The 18,344-nt window shown below is 37.4% G+C and overlaps 1 protein-coding gene across 1 annotated transcript; it reads left to right on the top strand.

Moving 5' to 3' along the window:
- Positions 1–141: 141 nt before the first annotated feature.
- Positions 142–17,488, top strand: LOC128737897 (GTP-binding protein Di-Ras1). The gene is made up of 5 exons (XM_053832644.1): positions 142–312; positions 1,498–1,775; positions 17,016–17,176; positions 17,232–17,349; positions 17,407–17,488. The coding sequence occupies exons 1-5, from the start codon at positions 142–144 to the stop codon at positions 17,486–17,488; spliced, it is 810 nt and encodes a 269-aa protein (XP_053688619.1).
- Positions 17,489–18,344: the final 856 nt, after the last annotated feature.

An 18,344-nucleotide genomic window follows, 5' to 3' on the forward strand; every position in this document is an offset into this window, starting at 1 on the left:
AGAATCGCGAGGATGTTTGAGCGTGTATGAAGGCAAGGAATCTTAAGAAAGAATTACTTCTGGCTTGTCCCAGTTTCACACAGACATACTCTTCTGGACTAGCTCAATCAGAAATACTAGTTTCCTTTTACGGAAATACCAATGAAAATGTCCGACTTCGAGCGAATACGACTCGTCATTCTTGGAGGAGCTGGTGTTGGAAAGAGCTGCATTATCAAACGATTTCTTTTCAAAACTTACTCAGATAAGTATAGGCCAACAGTGGAAGATTTGTACAATCGAGAATATGACCTGGGAGCTGTTACGCTAAAAGTAAGTAATAACCATTAACTTAATATTTATATGTATGTACATATTGAATTAATGAATAGTGATATTGCAATAGCCATTAAAAGGTCATTAAACACAAATTCAACGTAAATAAGTAGGGGATGGTTGATTTATGGTCCATAAACCGCATCGTCTTTTCTCCAAATTCTATAATCCAAATCCATGTCCAAAATATCCCCATTGTTCTTGTATCAGTCTTATTTCATCAACTCGATGTGATTTGATGTGTGGCGTGATGAATTATCCTAAAATCCAAAAATATTTTCCGAAATCAGATATCCGATGTCCCAAAACCGTTGCTAAAGTGACTATTAGGATGATTTCCTTCCGGTTTCTAAATTGCGATCCAATGACAATCGATCCTTGAATCTTTTCAACTCTCTTGAGATGGTTGAATTACAGATCTTCACATTTTCCCCCAAACACGATGGCATGGCTCCAGATTTTTCATACGGAAGTACAAAGTTTTTTACGCGTCTCCACTTAACTCGCTGTACAAAATGTACAACTACGCTCTATATACTGGCATGCTTTTCGCGTACAGTAGTCAAAAAATTCACAAAATATTTTCATATTTCTGGCATCTAAAATAATAATAAGCTGATTGCACATTAAAATTGTTGATATTATTATATTTGCAACTTCTACCCTCTATTGATTCAACAGTTTTTGTTAGCTTTTCACACTTAAATTTTGTTTTACGAACACCGCAATTTTTTGATGAAATTAGAACTTAAAAATTTCGGTGATAGATATCAACGTTTTCGGATCTTTAGTAACGTTTGGCATCATCGAAATTTTTGTCGAACGTTCAGCAGTTCTAATTTCGACAATAAAATGCGGTGTTCGGTAAAAACTTTAAGTGTGTTCACTCTTTTTTAATGATAAAAATAATTTATGTAGACTCGTCATATGAAGTGAGCAAAATGGGCGAAAGTGCGTATAGGTAATGGCATATTGTTGAAGAGTTTAACAGTTTAATAAACAAAACTTTGTGCTCGTTGTGCTATTACATGATTACAGGTTTTGTACAAATCAAAATGTTGAAATAGCACAGAATCGAAATGTCAATGAGCCTATTGAGATCGATAATTTTTTAACCAAACAGCAATATTTTCTTCTTTAACTGTTCATTTCTCATATTTAACGTTTGCTTGCACATCAAAGGTTGACATCCTTGACACTTCTGGAGAAATGCAATTTCCGGCAATGCGACGACTATCCATTGCAACTGCCCATGCCTTTCTGCTAGTTTATGCATCAACATCTGAACCAAGTCTTGGCTGTGTTAAACAATGTTTCGAAGAGATTCGTGAGCAACGAGCCGACTTTCAGGACATTCCGATGGTGATTGTAGGCAATAAAAGTGACGTCAGCGGAACTCATCGAGAAGTGCTTATCGAAGATGTTTCGGAATGGGTATTCTGTGAGCTGCCTAAGCTAAAGTAAGTAATGTTCTTTTTAACTCAGTGTGTTAAATCTTTGTCATAAACTAAAGAAATTATAATATAAAAATTTTATTTTTGCAAATATAATCTTGATAACGCGTTTTGTGGTACCGTTTAGTTAAACTATAAAATTAGCAGACAAACTTAGCAGAGGCTGTCATTGAATGGCCTGTGGGTTAATAAGTCTCTACACGAGAAATGGAATGATATTCAACAAACGAAAAATAATTTGACTTTAATTTACTGAACAGCATTGTTTTTTTAACATTACATAATATAACACAAACGAAAAAGAATCACAAAAAAAAATTTTGGGAAATATTTTGATTTTATTATAAGAAAAATGATGTTGGCCTGTGAAGGAATAGACCCTAAAATTTACTAAGCGTCTACCGTAAAAGTAAATCACGTGTATGCTTCTGACCGTACCAAGGAGAAGGAACATTATAATTTTTAAATGTGAGACTAATAACAATTCAAGTTGCACTCATGCATTCAGATTAAATCTGAAATATTGCCTAGACTAACAAAGATAGTGCAATAGTGTAAAAGAAGTTTAACTCTTTTACAAAGTTGGTTTTGCAAAAGATTATGTTGTGCGGATTTACTAGATAATCGTAATAAAACTCTGCTAAACTGTTATATCAATTTTTGCATATTTCGCTCCAAAAAGGAATTATTCGTTCTAGAAACAAAATATGCAATTTATTTATTATGTTGAAAATTAAAACTGCGCAGCATGAAATTCTGCGATTAACAGTATCGATGCTTTGTAGTCAGTTGTAATGAGTGGTTTTCTTTTTCGTCAGTTAGCGACCGCTTGGTTGAATGACATAACGACCGCCTGTCAGGCATTATTAATTAAATTGAAATTTAATTACGGCACCTGGTTGGCACTTTGATGCTGTTCAAATTTCCTTCCAGCTCTCATGCGTCCTCGGTGCGATCTAATGGCGATCTTTCCGTTTCTACCGACGGCGGCATATACAATCGGATATTTGCACTTTTCAACACGTTCCTTTCTTATTATTATAATGAATGTATTAAAATACAAGGCTGTTGTTGGCTTTTGTCGTATTGTCCATTACCAATTCCAGCGTTTATGATGTCAGTTCTTTTGAGAATAGCATCATCTCGGTAGTTATATTAAATGTTCCTTCCATTTATCAATTGATTCAATCGCATTCATACACCTTCTACTGTCGAAAATCTGTATCTGTCGAAAATCTGTTGCCTTGACCAAATCTGTGGACCAAATAATCAATACACTTACCACTAGTTGCTAGTTCTTAAAATGCAATTAATTTTTTTGCAATCTCGTTTTCTATTGTAGGGTTTTTCCCAGCAATCCTACGAATCCTCATAAATTGTGGTCCTCAGAGCCGTCAAAGCATTCAGTGCTACCACCTATGTCATCACCAGTCAGTCAAACTTGTATCCTTACACGGATCATACAAAACGTACCAACGTGTTGCAATATGCGAATGTGCAATTCACGAGTTTGCACAAGATTAATAGAATTTTAATTGCACCGTCCATGATGGACGGCAGCCGAAGTGAATTGAAATTAATTGGCATTTTATTGTGACTTTGGGCAGGTATGTGTGTGTTTCAGAATTTTCAGGTGGTTTGCACGTATCGTAAAGGGATAGGGTGCTGGATGGCTTCGTCTACTTTCTCGACATAGGCACAAAAAACAGCATTATAATCAGCGATGCCAGATCAGCGGTTTTCCCGCTAGATTTAGCGGGATTTCAAGCCGGATAGCGGGACTTAATAACCAAACAGTGGCCAGCGGGAATCTAGCGGTTTTCTTAAATAACTCAGCGGGATTTTAGCGGGATCTCGATTTAGCGATATTTGGTAGGCAAGAAGAGTGCTGACAGAGCAGGTTGATAGCAAAAAAACTTCGTTTATTGACAGTCTAATGTCTGCTCATGCATTGGCAGATGGTTCAGTACCCAGGTAACCAACAAGCATTAGTATAAGCAGTAAATCAATCGTTTATTAGCATCCCTGGCGTTTTATACTGCAGGTTGCTGTTTATCAGCCTTTTGACTGCATAACTGTTGTAAATTTGCATCCACAATTCTATTTAAATTCTTCTTGTTGGTAACCAGCTGCAAATAAACATTGTCAGCATTATAAAAGGACTAGCAGTAAAGTAGCCGCATATTTTGCCAAAATAGCATTTAAGTAGCATTTAAGGCAACTTAAATACTTATTGGCTTGCATTTAAATTGCATTGGAAATGCTTATTGGTTACCTGGGTATATTCTGTTGATTAGAAAACTCCGTGGTTTTTGCTTAGAATGGGATCAGTTCTGACAAATACTCATTAGAACTTACTGAAGCAGAAGACCTCCAAACCAATCCGTTTTGCGCATTCCTAATTTTTCCACAAACTAATTCGTTGCCAATGGCAAAATCCAACTGATTCATGAATTGCAAACAAAACAACACAAACAACTTATGTATCTATATACATCATATATTGCTATATACCGCAGGATTTGTACGATAACAAAACCAAAACAAATCGGCTGATGAGCCGGTAAAACCCAAGTCTAAAAGACAAATCGGTACATTTTTGCTAAAATAAAATATCAGCGAGAACAAAGAGCCGATGCGCTTTTCAGATATTTTTTAATGTTGGCTGCTTATAAAGATTGAAACATATCTTCTTTTGTCACCAAAAACCATAACCATTTAACAGCGTTGCTGAAATGTTGCATGATTTTTATCATAGCTAGACACAGAAAGAGAATTTGTGCTAAAAGCTTCTTTCAAAATTTTCGCATGTGTTCTTAGACTCCTTAATCTTAAAATTCTTGCGAAATGTCGTAGTAACTATCATTATATGAGGGATAACAAGATATTTCTTTTTCTGTTTCCTGAAGCTTCGTCAACATGAATGCAGCAAATTTGCATAATGTTCATTTAATTGCAACCTCTCAATTTCAGCAGATCATCTTGATTTCAAATGCAAGCCTTACTGAAATGAATATTTTTTAATTTTAATTCTGCACCAGAAACGAAAGACTAATATGACTTTTGATTCAGCGGGATTTCTAGCGGGAAACAGACTCTAGACAGCGGGAAATCAACCTCTGGGCAGCGGAAAAATAGGCAATCGACCTGGTAACACTGATTATAACCAACTTTGATGCGAAATACATTCAAACAAATAGTTGGTAATCGACAATAGATCATGTTAGAAAACCACTATCTTCCATTATTTTTTGACGTAGGACACTGTCACGAACATATGAAAGATTTGGAACGCTAATAGCTCTGCCAATTATGAATAGATTTTCATGATTTCGATACCGATCGACACATAATAGATGTAGCAATTATGTAATTGCAATCACAACTTTCTTTTTTAATCACTAATGAGTGGAATTTGATTTGATTTGTCTTTATTGATATATAGGCTTTGCCCGACATCAGACTTAATATTCTAAGAAATAAATGGTTACATTACATGGTTATTAAAATATTGCTTAAGATTATGTTTTAGCTGGCCACTTGACATCTCAATGAAAATAACGGAATGAAGATCGTTGTAAAAAGCCATCATTCAATACATGGGCTCATTCCGGGCATAATTTTGCGACCCATTCAATAAATGAAACGGCCTAATTCTCCTTAAGATGCTTCTTTTTTCATATCTTATTAGCAAATATGGAGCACTGTATTTCTTCGAAATAACCTCTTTTAAAAATAGAACATAGATTAAAATCCTGCGATCATTTAAGCTGTCGATTCTGACTAGCAAGCAAAGAGATCGATAATCAGCCATTTCTTCTCTCCAACCAAGATTGCGCAAAGCAAATCGCACAAACTTTTCCTGCACGCGTTCGATCCGGTTAACGTATATATTATAGAATGGTCGCCTCACTCAATTGTTGTGCGGACCAATCCCGTGGAAATGGGCCCTATTCTCACAGTCAGCTCACTTACCTCACTTCACTCACGCGCCCTATTCTGGCAGTCACCCTCACTTCACTTAACAGCTTCCCTTTTGATTTGGTGAGCGGAGTCACCTAGGTGACTCTGAGAATCGCAAATTGTGCTCTAACCTAAAAAAATTAGCTGAGGTAACTGTGAGAGTAGGGCCCAATAGCAATTATCGTATACGGATCATCTAGTTCACGGCTAAATCGTTTCACCATTCCAAACAATGAATTTGCTCTCGTTACTATCTTCTCGATGTGCTTGCTAAAGGTCAACAATACCTAAATCGCAGTGGCAAGTTTTCCTTGGCACTAAATCAACACTTTCGAACACGTATTCGTATTCGTAACACGTATTCGATTTTACGCGATTTGCGACTGAAAGAGACCGCGTTGCAAGTGAAAATTAACGAAAAGATTCAAGGTCAAATATCCCTTCGTCAAAGTCCTCTCGTTCTAACAAGGTTTCTTAGGATCGCGACAAACCTAGTCCAATTTGATGTCCTGAAAGTGAAGTCCTGCAGACCCTAGTTTCCACCGGTTGTCCGATTCCCACTAAGGAACGTATCCCGGATGGTACTACGAGGAGGTAGAGATAGGAGTTGCTGAATAAGAGGCTGTGGAGCTTCGTGGTGGTATTTATTACAATACAGTAAAATAAAAATTTGCGTGATAAACATATGCCAAAGGTCAAGCTTTGTCGAATTGAACCTGCATTCGTAGTCCTACGTGAGCCCGTCGTTCGTGCCCCTAGGCACAGACCTCCATACTTTTTTCGAAGTCCTCTTGCTTTGTTTATCCGCTTTGAATATGACAAAGAGCATCAGCAGCAGATCAGCAGCTTAGTCAGAGTAAGAACATTGAAATTTCAGTTCTGAATAAAACTACTTGCACTTTTTTTGTGGAAGTTGGATAGCTCGAGTACATGGCATAACGAACACGTGCATAGATTTTTCTAAACAATTGTGTTTGTTCACGGTAGACGAAAGCAAGTCTTGTTTATGACGAAATGCAGTTTTCGCTAAACAAACAAAATTATTTCTGTAAAAAAATGTAAGTTCTGAAATATTTCATCTGTCTAAATGGATGAACCTGTACAGAGAAGAAGTGAAAGATTCATCTCGTGCCAAAAACTTGCTAACGTACTCGTGGATATAATTCCGAAACTCGATTAAAACTGAACTGAAATGAAGCTTGAATCGTGATTACGTATGACTAGGTAGCTCATTATCCCCACTTTTATTTTCCATCAAACGCAGAACACATTTTGTTTTTACTCGAAAATGTATAGCAAAGAATGCGAATTATTGAATAACTGACATACATTTAATGCAAGATGTGTAATTAACTGCAACTTTTATACACTTATTTTTTCTGAGGAAAACTATTTTTCTCTAATTCTAAAATAACCGTTTTGAGTACATTGATTTGCAATTTAAAAAGCTATTTAATGCTGGTATTTGTTTTTTTAAATGAAAATTCAGTTGATTTCCTAAAAGGTATTGTGTTACCACAATAGTTTTAAATGCTGGTCGCAGTGGTCTAGTCTCCTATAAACAAAAGGTATTGTCACGACGGGACCCTTCGGTGCGGTAACGCTTCTAGCGGCAGCATACCGTCGGCTGTCAGCGTAGAGTGACATCGATACTGACGAACGTCAGATACAGTTGGAACCAGAGGGGTGGTGTGGCTGTCAAACTACATACATTGCTCATGTACCACTAATTGGTTTTGGTACTTTTGCTTCTGGTACTTACTTACTGGTTGATTCATTTTAAAACAAATAAAACTAAGCAGAAAGCAGTTAAACACAGCCTTTTAGCTATAATTTAACTATTATTAGCTGTTATTTTCAATATGCGGGCTGGTTCCAAATAATCGCCATCCATGAATGTTTAGTTCGCAAAATTTTGACAATTTCACATCCCTGGTTGGAACGTCAAAACGGATAAGGCGAGAAGAAACATAATTGTTCGCTTTTCGGTACACGCATCGATTCACCGTTAAAATTCTTATTTCTAATTATTTCGCTAAATTAGTTATTTTATTCATGCAAATTTGTTATCCTATTCATGCAAATTAGTTATCCTATTCTTAAATCTAAATACAAAGACAAGTTTACATGCAGTTATAACTTACTCTAAAAAAAAATGTAAGACATTCCGTCAATTGAAACCTTATAAAATTTACTTAAAATAAATAAAACTTCATCACACAATAAAAACACGTGTCGCTATTCAGAGTTGGTCGACATGACCCAACATTTCTTTAAGAAATTTGTGCGGGTATCGGCAGTATGGCGGATAAAAACCAAATGGCGGACAATGACCCAAAGTACAAAGCACTTAAGAAACGCACATGGTTACTTTACAACTGGTCAAAACTTATTGATACACACGAAAAAACTCGTAGACAGCATTCCAAAACGATTAAAGGGATTTGCAATGACCAAGGGATACCATACTAAATACTAATCTTTGAAATTAAGCTACATTGCGAAATCAAAACTGTTAATTCGAATCCCGTACGAATAGGAATTTGAGTGGATTTTTTCATGCGCTAATTTATAATTTTGTTTTTCAGATAAATAAAAACCATTTTTCCAAAACCAGATATCATACCTTAAAATTAACATCTGACACTACGATTTTACCTAAATAAAATGTCCCTAAAATTTCTGTTAAACTTTCAAATCTAGAAAAACGAAATCTGCATCTTGCCGTACGAATACGGATTTGTATCACTGTATTTGTGGATGTTCGAAGTTGGAATTACTCCACAAAACGTGACTCAAACTTCAAACACTTTAATTGATCTAATATCTTTGAAATAATGCATGAAATATTGTATTTTAACGATGCTTTAGTATCTTTATCTAATAATCGCGAAGTAGGAAGGTAAACGTTCTAAAATTGGTAAAAAAATGCAAACGAACAAACAGCTACTTTTGCACGAAACGCTAAGAGTATGCGAATGCGAACCAAGTAAAATCTGAGCTCGCGCCTTTTTTCCAGCGCCTGCTGATTTCTTACAAGGAATCTTACAGTATTTATACTTTATCATATTAGCGATACTAATAAGCATTTTATTCTGAAATGATCGGAGGTGGTTTGAGACAAAATGGTAGTACGATTTGCGGCAGTACGAAGTTTGCCGGGTCAGCTAGTATTAGTATAAAATGCAATGTTTAGTATGCAAAAAACCCGAATCGATTTGCTTTTCGCGTTATCAAGAAAAAAATATTTGAAATAAGGCAAAAAGTAATATGCTACCTTAAGTCCACCAACATTCGGATGAGTTTTTCGAGACGCGCGGATCGTTGTTTTGTTTTGTCCGAGAATATCGCATTATTTTTCTAAAAATTCTGGTGTTTTTGTAAACCCAAATTGTTGTATCTAAATCGAATATTAATTAATGCTCACTTTGAGTCCTAGTATTTGCATTCTTTCGCTCTAAAATCCGGTTTTAATTACCTAAAAGATTATCGAAGAGTCTGAAAAAGACGCCATTTTGGCGTAGTGAAGTTTTTTTTGGTTGTATCAGATTTTAGAATAATGGGTGCCATATTGGCATAACGTAAAAGTATTTAATTACTGCCTATCCGATTACCGGAATCACCGGAACATTGCAAAGGAAATTACCCAAAAAGCTAAATCGCCGGAAAATCTGGTATACCCATCATAAACCATCCTTTTCGTCTTGAAATATGATTCACACAAGAGTGACAAGGTCCCAGGCAGGAGCACAAATGCTAAGCAAGGAGAACAAGTCAGGAACCCTACATGGACAAGCAACTGATAACATAAGAGGAAAAGCCGCAGAAGGCATGTCGGACATTGCGTACCTCGAAGCAATCAAACTGGACAAAGACTTTCCTAAGCACCCAGTAGAAATTGGGAAAATCCTGTTCCAGGCTGGATTCGGGGATTGCAAAGAAATAACAAAACTGGGAAAATTCCGTTTTAAACTAAACTTAAAAGAGGTTGAAGATTACTCTAGACTTCAGAAAATTGACCTAAAAAAATATAATCTTAAACTGTATTCTCCAAGATTTACCAGAGAAACTATACTCTTTAACAAAAATGTTCCAATGGATTTTGATGAGGGAGATCTGATACAAGATCTGTTACAGATAGAAAGAATAAAACGCAAAGGGCCAGGAGATACTTTGATATGCACACAAAACTTAAAAGTAACAGTTCAAGGTATAGAAATACCGAAAACCCTAAAAATTTATGGGGTAAACTTTCGTCCCGAACTATATGTATTTCCGGTGAAGCAGTGTAATTCGTGTTGGCGTTTTGGCCATACTCGAAAAGTATGCCGAAGCAATCCAAAATGCCAAAATTGCGGGGAACCTGGAGGCGAAGAACACGGGGAGTGCAAAAAACCAACATGCTGTATAAATTGTAAGCGGACCCATCTAGCAGGTAGTAAGCTATGTCCAGAGAGAAAGCGCCGTTATTTAATCCTTCAACAAATGGCCGACAATCGAGTCACGTATGAAGAAGCACACAAAGTATGGCCAAGCACCGGAAATTATTACAATGCACTAACGGAAATTGGGGACCAAGAGGACTCTTCAAACACTGGCAATTATGCGTTCAGATATCAAGGACCGAGAAGAAATCGAACCAAAGACGGTCAAACTAGAATAGTTCATCGAAACCGTCTAGTCTTTTTGTCCCAACAAAGCTCCCGTCCAAGGAGCAGTCAGTCGGAAACTCATGGAGCGGTTTGTTATGAAAACGGGCAGAAGGCCACTGATTTCGAGCGATGCATAGCAGAACTAAGACGGCTCTTTCTCAGTAGCTACATCTCCTGCCCCTGTTATACCAAATTGAAATCCCTGCGAGATCAGATTAACTTTAAGCTCCACCACACTCAAGATGAAATAGATTCAGACCAATTATTAATCCTGATAACTACCGAATTAAACCACATCATTAATACGGAAATACCAACGTCAGATCAAGCTGAGCAATCAATCAGAATAGATGAATCCTACAATAATGGTGAATAAGTCCCTAAAAATTTTTCAACACAATATACAGAGTATCCGGAATACCGATACTCGAGAAGAACTGTATACAAGTCTTATGGAAAACGAAATTGATGTGGTTATGTTACAAGAGATTTGGTTAAAAGAAAATGAAACCTTCAAATTAAAACATTTTAACTTGATCTCGCAGAGAAGAACAGCGGGGTATGGAGGAGTGGGTGTCTTGCTACGCGACGATTTCACATACAGTGAGTACACAATGCCGAATATGGATCCAGTTGAAGCTGTGGGGATAAAAATAATCGACGGATTTGACCCAATATCTTTCTTTTCGATCTACGTCCCTCCGGGGGGTAACAATACGAAAGTAGAGGAAGGCATAATGAAACTCTTTAGTTACCTAAAAAATCTGCAGGGGGAAGTATTCATCGGCGCAGATTTTAACGGTCATCACATCTCGTGGAGTCCTGCTTTTACAACATGCAGAAGAGGAAACCTGTTATTTGACCAAATAGAGGATTCGGAGTTAGTTATTCTTAACGACGGTACCCCAACAACCATTCCGAAGCCCGGAGCGCGAGAGTCTGCGGTAGACATTACACTCTGCACACCTGGATTAGCCAGAAAGGCCACGTGGTCAGTACTAGACGAGGAATTCGGCAGCATACACAACGTTATTAAATGCGAAATTAACAGCAACATCCCATTTCTAATGGAAAGAATCAAAAGGATTAATAAACGGAAGGTGATCTCCTTATTGAATGAAATGAAACCCCAATTCTTCTACTCTCCAAGTGAAATGGTGGAAATTTTCGAAGAAGTCATCGAGAAATCCTCCTTCGTAATCAGCAATAAAAAAGCGAATTATTTAAAACCTTGGTGGACCGATGAGATCGGGGAGTTGTATCGAACCAAGCGAGTCGCGCTTAGAGAATACAATATCATTAAATCGCAAACAAATTATATTAAACTACAAAAAACGCGAGCGGAGTTCAAACGAGCTGTAAGAAAGAAAAAAAGAAAATACACTCTCGAACTATCGGAAAAAAATGACGAGTCAACCCCTTCTAAGCAACTGTGGAATATCATTAAGGGTATAGATACAGCGCTAACGGGAAACAGCAGGAAAAAAGCTACAATCGGCCTGGAGCAGGGCAAAAAGTTCATGGACTACTACTTAAAAACAAGTTTAAACAAATCCAACAGCCGGGTACACAGTCTAGTCGGGAATTGGAAATATTTGGGAGAGGACCCCAGGAATCCGAATTCAGGAAAATTCTTAACGGAAAGAAAGCCAACTCTGTCCCAGGATCGACTGGCATTTCGTATTTTGTCCTAAAAAACTTGGATTGGAGCCTCCAATCAAAAATTTTCGAGTTATTGAGTGAAATCAAATGGAGAACTACTGAGATTCGCCCTATTCCGAAAAAGTCAGTGGACCCTTCGTTGCCAAAGTCCCGGCGGCCAATTTCCTTAATGAACGTGGAATTGAAATTAATCAATGCGGTGGTGAAAGACCGGTTAATCGAGATCGCTACATGAAAAATATTATCCCCAACCTTTCCTTTGGCTTTAAAAAAAACGTCTCAGCCACTACATGCATAAATTATGTGGTAAACGCCATTCACGATGGCCGCGAGAAAAATCTGGAAGTAATAGTAGCTTTTCTAGACGTTAAAATGGCGTTCGATTCGGTTGGTACAGAAAAGTTGCTTTCTATACTGTCAGATTACGGAATTCCCGAAAAATTAATTTCATGGCTCTTCGAATACCTAAGTAAACGTTCCTTGATCTTAAACACTAAAGAAGGACAGATAAAAATGAACATTAGCGAAGGGTTGCCTCAAGGCTGCCCACTCTCGCCAATTTTATTTAACTATTATACCGCTAACCTTCACAATCTCTCCAATGAAGATTGCGAACTCGTGCAATTCGCAGACGATTTTGCGGTAATCGCAAAAGCGGAAACTTTAGAATTAGCTGCCAGCTATTTAAAAAACTTTTTGAAATACTTAACTCGCAATTTGACTGAGTTGAACCTAGAAGTAAGCACGCAAAAATCTGCAGTCATCCCTTTTACAAGGAAACACACGGACCATTTGAAAATAACTGTGCTAGGAGAGAATATTCCCATAGTCAATACCCATACGTACTTGGGGTTCACTCTGGACCGTGAGCTCAGACACCGCAGACACATAGAGACGATCTGTAGCAAAGCAAGACAAAAATTAGGTCTGGTTAAAATGATATCAAAAAGAAATGGAGGCTCCAACCCTGCTACTGTGGTCAAAATCAGCAATGCAATCATCAGAAGCCGATTGGAGTATGGCGCTTCGATCTACGGTAACGCTGCGGAAACCAATTTAAAATCTATTCAAACAATCCAAAACAGCTTCATCCGGTACGCCATGGGTTACCTACGTAGCACCCCAATCCAAGTCATGCTGGCGGAATCGGGACAACTGCCGATGCAACAACAACTTGAACATCTAGCGAAGAGGGAAATAATCAGAAGCATATTTTACAGAACACCACTAATAACCACTATCAGCAAAACTCTATCAGAAGAAACTCCAAACGGCTCCTACTTAACACAGGTAACTAACAAACATGCAGACCTCCTATTCCAAATCCATCCATCCGATAAAAACATCGCACGCAAGTTGATCCCTCGACCTTTCAATGAATTGAACCTCGCTACGCTAATCAAACCCTCCTTGGGTGAGCAAAAACAATCAAAAGTACATTCAAGCAGTGGAGTTTGGCGAAAACGGTTTAGAGAAATTTGTGAAGTGAAGTACAACTCTTTCAATAAACTCTACACGGATGGAGCAAAAAACAACAAAGCAGTCGCCTTCGCCGTCTACGACGAGTCAGATGATACGGTTGTGTCGGAGAATATAAACCAAAACTTTTCAATTACTAGCGCAGAGTCCCTGGCAATATTGAAAGCGATAGAAATAGCCAAAGCTAAAAATTATCGGAAAGCAGTTATTTTTACTGACTCGAAAAGCGCATGTGAAAGCATACTGAAAGAAGAGTGTCTTAGAGACAACTACATTATTTGGGAAATATATAAAGAACTTAAGGAAAGCGGAAATACGATTAAAATTCAATGGATTCCAAGCCATCAAGGGATAGCCGGAAACGAGAAAGCTGATAAGGCAGCAGTAGCGAAAACGGCCGAGAAACAATCTTTCTTCAACGGTATAACATTGAAAGACGCGCTCGTACTTAGCAAAAATGAAATCTGGGACGATTGGAAAAGGTTTTACCGAAACAAGTCAGCAGAAACAGGTAAATGGCACTACCGTATAATGGATTCACCAGGACGGAAAATATGGGCAAATGATTTGTTACTCAGTAATCCACAAATAAGGCTTCTGAACAGAGTAAGAAGCGGGCACACATTAACAAAAGAAAAAAGAGCACAGTGGGGATTTGAGCCAAACGGACTTTGCGAAGATTGCCAAGAAACTGAGGACCTAAATCACTTACTTTATATCTGTCCAAGATTCAACGAAGAAAGAAGCAGATTCCCAGTACTTGAGTACATGAAACCTCTAGAAAAAATCTTCCAAGATGAATGTGAGGAAAGCATGAAACAAATCACCGATTTCTTATCATCAGCCAAAATACAAATCTAATAGGCAGCCCTGTAACCAATCAAACCACCACTGTTTTAAAAACGAGAAAACAAAAACAGCAAGACTACCATTGGCGAGATGGACCAACCATGGTCTTAGCCAACAAAACCCCAAAACAAAAAAAAATAAGTCCACCAAATTTTTATCGTAACACCGAAAGTATTATGCAGGCGGCTGCAGATTTTGGCATCGGAGGTTCGATCTACAATTGGCTAGGAAGTTATTTGCTACCCAGAGTTCAATATGTGAAAGTTAAGGAAAATGTTTCCGACTCCTTTGTTGTTAATTCGGGTGTGCCGCAAGGTAGCCATCTGGGTCCATTGTTGTTTGTGCTGGTGATGAATAAACTTCCAACTATGTTGCCCTGTGCTATAATTTTAATATATGCTGACGATGTAAAAATATTCTTACCAATCAAGACTGACGCTGACTGTCTCAAACTTCAACTTGACATGTATAACTTTGGAACGTTTTGCTCAAATAGCGACTTAAATATCAATCCAGACAAATGTTCGGTAATGACCTTTTCTCGGAAAATACGAAAAATTGAGTTTCAATACTCTTACAACGGAATTGTCCTGCCCCGCAGAGAAATTGTTCGCGACCTAGGAATTGTTTTCGACAGATCACTTTCTTTTACAAATCATATAGACAATGTTATTAAGGACTGCCTTAAATTATTCTCTCTCGTGAGGCGATTCGGGCGAGACCTAAGGGACCCACATGCAATATTGGCTATATACGTTGCACTTGTACGGAGTAAGCTTGATTTTGTGAGCGTTGTGTGGCGCCCTCAATACGTAACTTATATACAACGAATTGAGAGCATTCAAAAAGAGTTTGTACGTTTTGCCTTGCGGAGTTTGAGATGGAATGGAGACCAACTGCCACCGTATCAAGATCTCTGTTCTCTAGTCAACATGGACACGATTCACTGCAGGCATAGATTAGCCGATATAGTGTTCTTCGCAAACATTTTATCTGGACGAACCGATAGTCAAACAATTGCCGCGCGGTTGCACTTTAATCAAAGTCAGGTCGTGCTCCGTAACAGACGTGTTTTCAACCCGTCTCATAGAAATAGGAATTATTCTTTTCATGAATCAACGTGCCGTTTTATGAGAGCTTTCAATGATCTACAGCATGTAGTGGAAATTACTATGCCACCAAGTACCATTAAAAATAGACTTAGTTTATATTTAAGGGGACAACTGCATTCCTTTTAATCATTGTATTCATTTGTATTTATTGTTAATATTAAGTTTTTTGGCAACGGGCTTGTAGCCTATACCAGGGTTAGTCAAGAGAGGTTTTCTGATGTTCAAATTTGTTTTTCACCCCCGCTGGGTTACCCTTGACGATCACCGAAATTTTCAAAGCGGAAACTGTTGAATGTATAAACAACGTCGATGGTTGCTAACCAATCGTACCGCGCACTTCTGTTCTACAAACTGTGAAAACTAGATCATCTATTTAACTCGCCTTGGCCTATACCTTAATGACCAATAAACAATAAACCTTTTCAATAAATCTTGCGAAACTTTTCAAAAGGACCTAAGTAACATTGAGAGACTCTCTTTGGTGTCCCTCTCTTCTGATTATTGCGGCGACATAAATGCATTTCAACCAAAGTATTCTTGCCTCCCAGTTGGCCTCAAGATTTGATAGTGGCCTAATAAGCCAGTCGTCGTATGTTCGAATCCCGACTGGGAGAGGCTGTTAGAGTCAATAGGATCGTAGCAACTGGCCCTGTACTTGTCCTGCACTCTAACAGCTGGTTGCGAAGTCTGTCGTATAAAAACAGAAGGTCAAGTTTCAATAACGGGATGTAGTACCTCGGCTTTGTTGCTTTCTTCTTTATTCTTAGCGAATAGTTAGCTTGTGACGCCAGCAACCGACTCATGCAAAGCTGATGTATTAAAGTGCCTTTGCTTCGCCGTGATAAGCGCAAAAGAAGAGACCCGAAGAGAATCTCTCATTATTACTTGGGTCCTTTAAAAGTCAATTCAATTCGATTTTAACGTATAAAAACTGTATTGTGCAAATAAAACGCATCAAGTTTAAGACATGGCCTGCAGACTGATAAAATACAGGTGATCCTATGTAAAATTTTCCGGAGAATCCTGTGGTGCCCACCCCTTTCCTGTTTGCTATCGGGAAGTGCACCATTTTTCTCATTTTCCCCTATTTTTAACATTTTTTAACATTTTTTTACACTACTTGACCTATACCAAGCAAGTTTTTGAAAAAACAGAACTTAAAAACCTAATATTATTGTGTAAAACTGTCCGCAGAATCGAATAGGGATTATCCTATTTAGTTTAGAGCACAATAATTCGCGTTATCAAACGCGCCATATCAAACGAGAACTCAACCAATAAAATTAATGTACTCTAAACTAAATGGAGACTTTTCTACACAAAAATTTCAGGTTTGTAAGTTTTATTTTCTCGTAGTCTAGCTTGGTATTGTCCAATAAATGTGAAAAAATGTTAAGAGTAGGGGAAAATGGAAATATAGGATCACCTATATTTTATCAGCCTGTATGCTGCACCTTAATTTCTTTTTATTTCGCTCATTTTTGCTTATACTGCAATGGCTTACAATGTGGATTATTTGTTTATTTTAGGGTGAAGGTAATGGAATGTTCTGCTAAGGACGACGTGAACATTACCGAGATATTCAAAACCTTTGTTACACTATCCCGTATTATTCCGGCCAATAGTAATAGTGATTCATCATCGGGATTGAAAAGACGTTCTTCTGCTTATGTTAGTGCTAGTAGTAAAGGTTGGAAAGTCCGTTTTTCCCTTTTGCCAGTAATAAACATTTCATCATTTCGCAGCAAAATCTAGAATAGGAAGTCCGTCCACTGGTTGTGAAAAGTTGAAGGAACCGTCATACCTGGCCGCCGGGTGTAGTGAGCCTTCAACTAGTGATCCAAAATCCAAGCCACGATCCAGGTACGTAGGTTGATATGAAACTAATTCGATTCTTTAATTTTTTCTCAAACTTTTTAGATCCTTGATCCGGAGATCATCCAGAAAAACTAAACAGCAAATACAAAATGCGTCCGGTACTGATGACTGTAACGTACAGTAAACAAGCTTTATTATTTAAGATATTGTTATGTTTAGTTCACACATCCCTATTGTGGGGAAAATTAACGAATAGTTATATTCTGGCATGTTTTGAGCCATTGACTTTGTGTTAGCATTGTATTATAAATTATAGTAGTGGAGCACGGAGATTACCGACTACTGCACGGTAATCGATGCAAAGTGAATTGTGATCCTTATGATAAATTATATTAATTACGAATATAACAAGCAAAATCCTAGAAAGGATTGGCCAACCAACAGCTTATGAATACAAGAAGTTAAGAGCAGAAATAAAACATAGCTTCATATGTCATGATTAAAAAAGGAGAGGTTTATAAAATGGTTGTTTTCAACCAGAATATAACAAATCAAAAGAACGAATCCATTTTTATGTATCAATAATCACCTATTAAAACATATTAGATATTCGTAAAGAACAAAGTTTTGTTTGCAAAATATATAGCCTTATTTTGGAGAGCGAATTATTGGATCAAATCTATACAAAAGCAATTCTATATAAAATCGTCCGGCAGTTACCTAAATCTTTCCGGTTTCAACGAAAACCTATTAGTATGTATGTCCAACATGATATTTTTCATTTGGCATATATAATGTTAAAAACATTTTCTTTCTAAACTGATAGCTTACTTATCCGATGTAAAGCCACCTTTTTTAAAAACTAATAATTAAATAAGTAAATTTCATAGAAACAAATTTCTAGCTAAATTAAATTAACAAAATCAAAAAGTAAAGCCGATTTTACCGATAACTTCGTTTCAAACGTCCTCGGGAGTTATAGGTTATACGTCCGAAATGTGTTTTTTAAATAGGTGTATAGTTTTGGATACGACATTTCA

The sequence above is a fragment of the Sabethes cyaneus genome, chromosome 2, assembly GCF_943734655.1.
Source record: "Sabethes cyaneus chromosome 2, idSabCyanKW18_F2, whole genome shotgun sequence".
NCBI lineage: Eukaryota > Metazoa > Arthropoda > Insecta > Diptera > Culicidae > Sabethes > Sabethes cyaneus.

Bases quoted from the DNA above. Each gene is read 5' to 3' on its own strand.
- LOC128737897 (XM_053832644.1), top strand. From the start codon at position 142: ATGAAAATGTCCGACTTCGAGCGAATACGACTCGTCATTCTTGGAGGA. The intron at 313-1,497 runs GTAAGTAATAAC...TGCACATCAAAG, and splicing joins TGGGAGCTGTTACGCTAAAA to GTTGACATCCTTGACACTTC. The intron at 17,177-17,231 runs GTTGGAAAGTCC...ATCATTTCGCAG, and splicing joins TGTTAGTGCTAGTAGTAAAG to CAAAATCTAGAATAGGAAGT.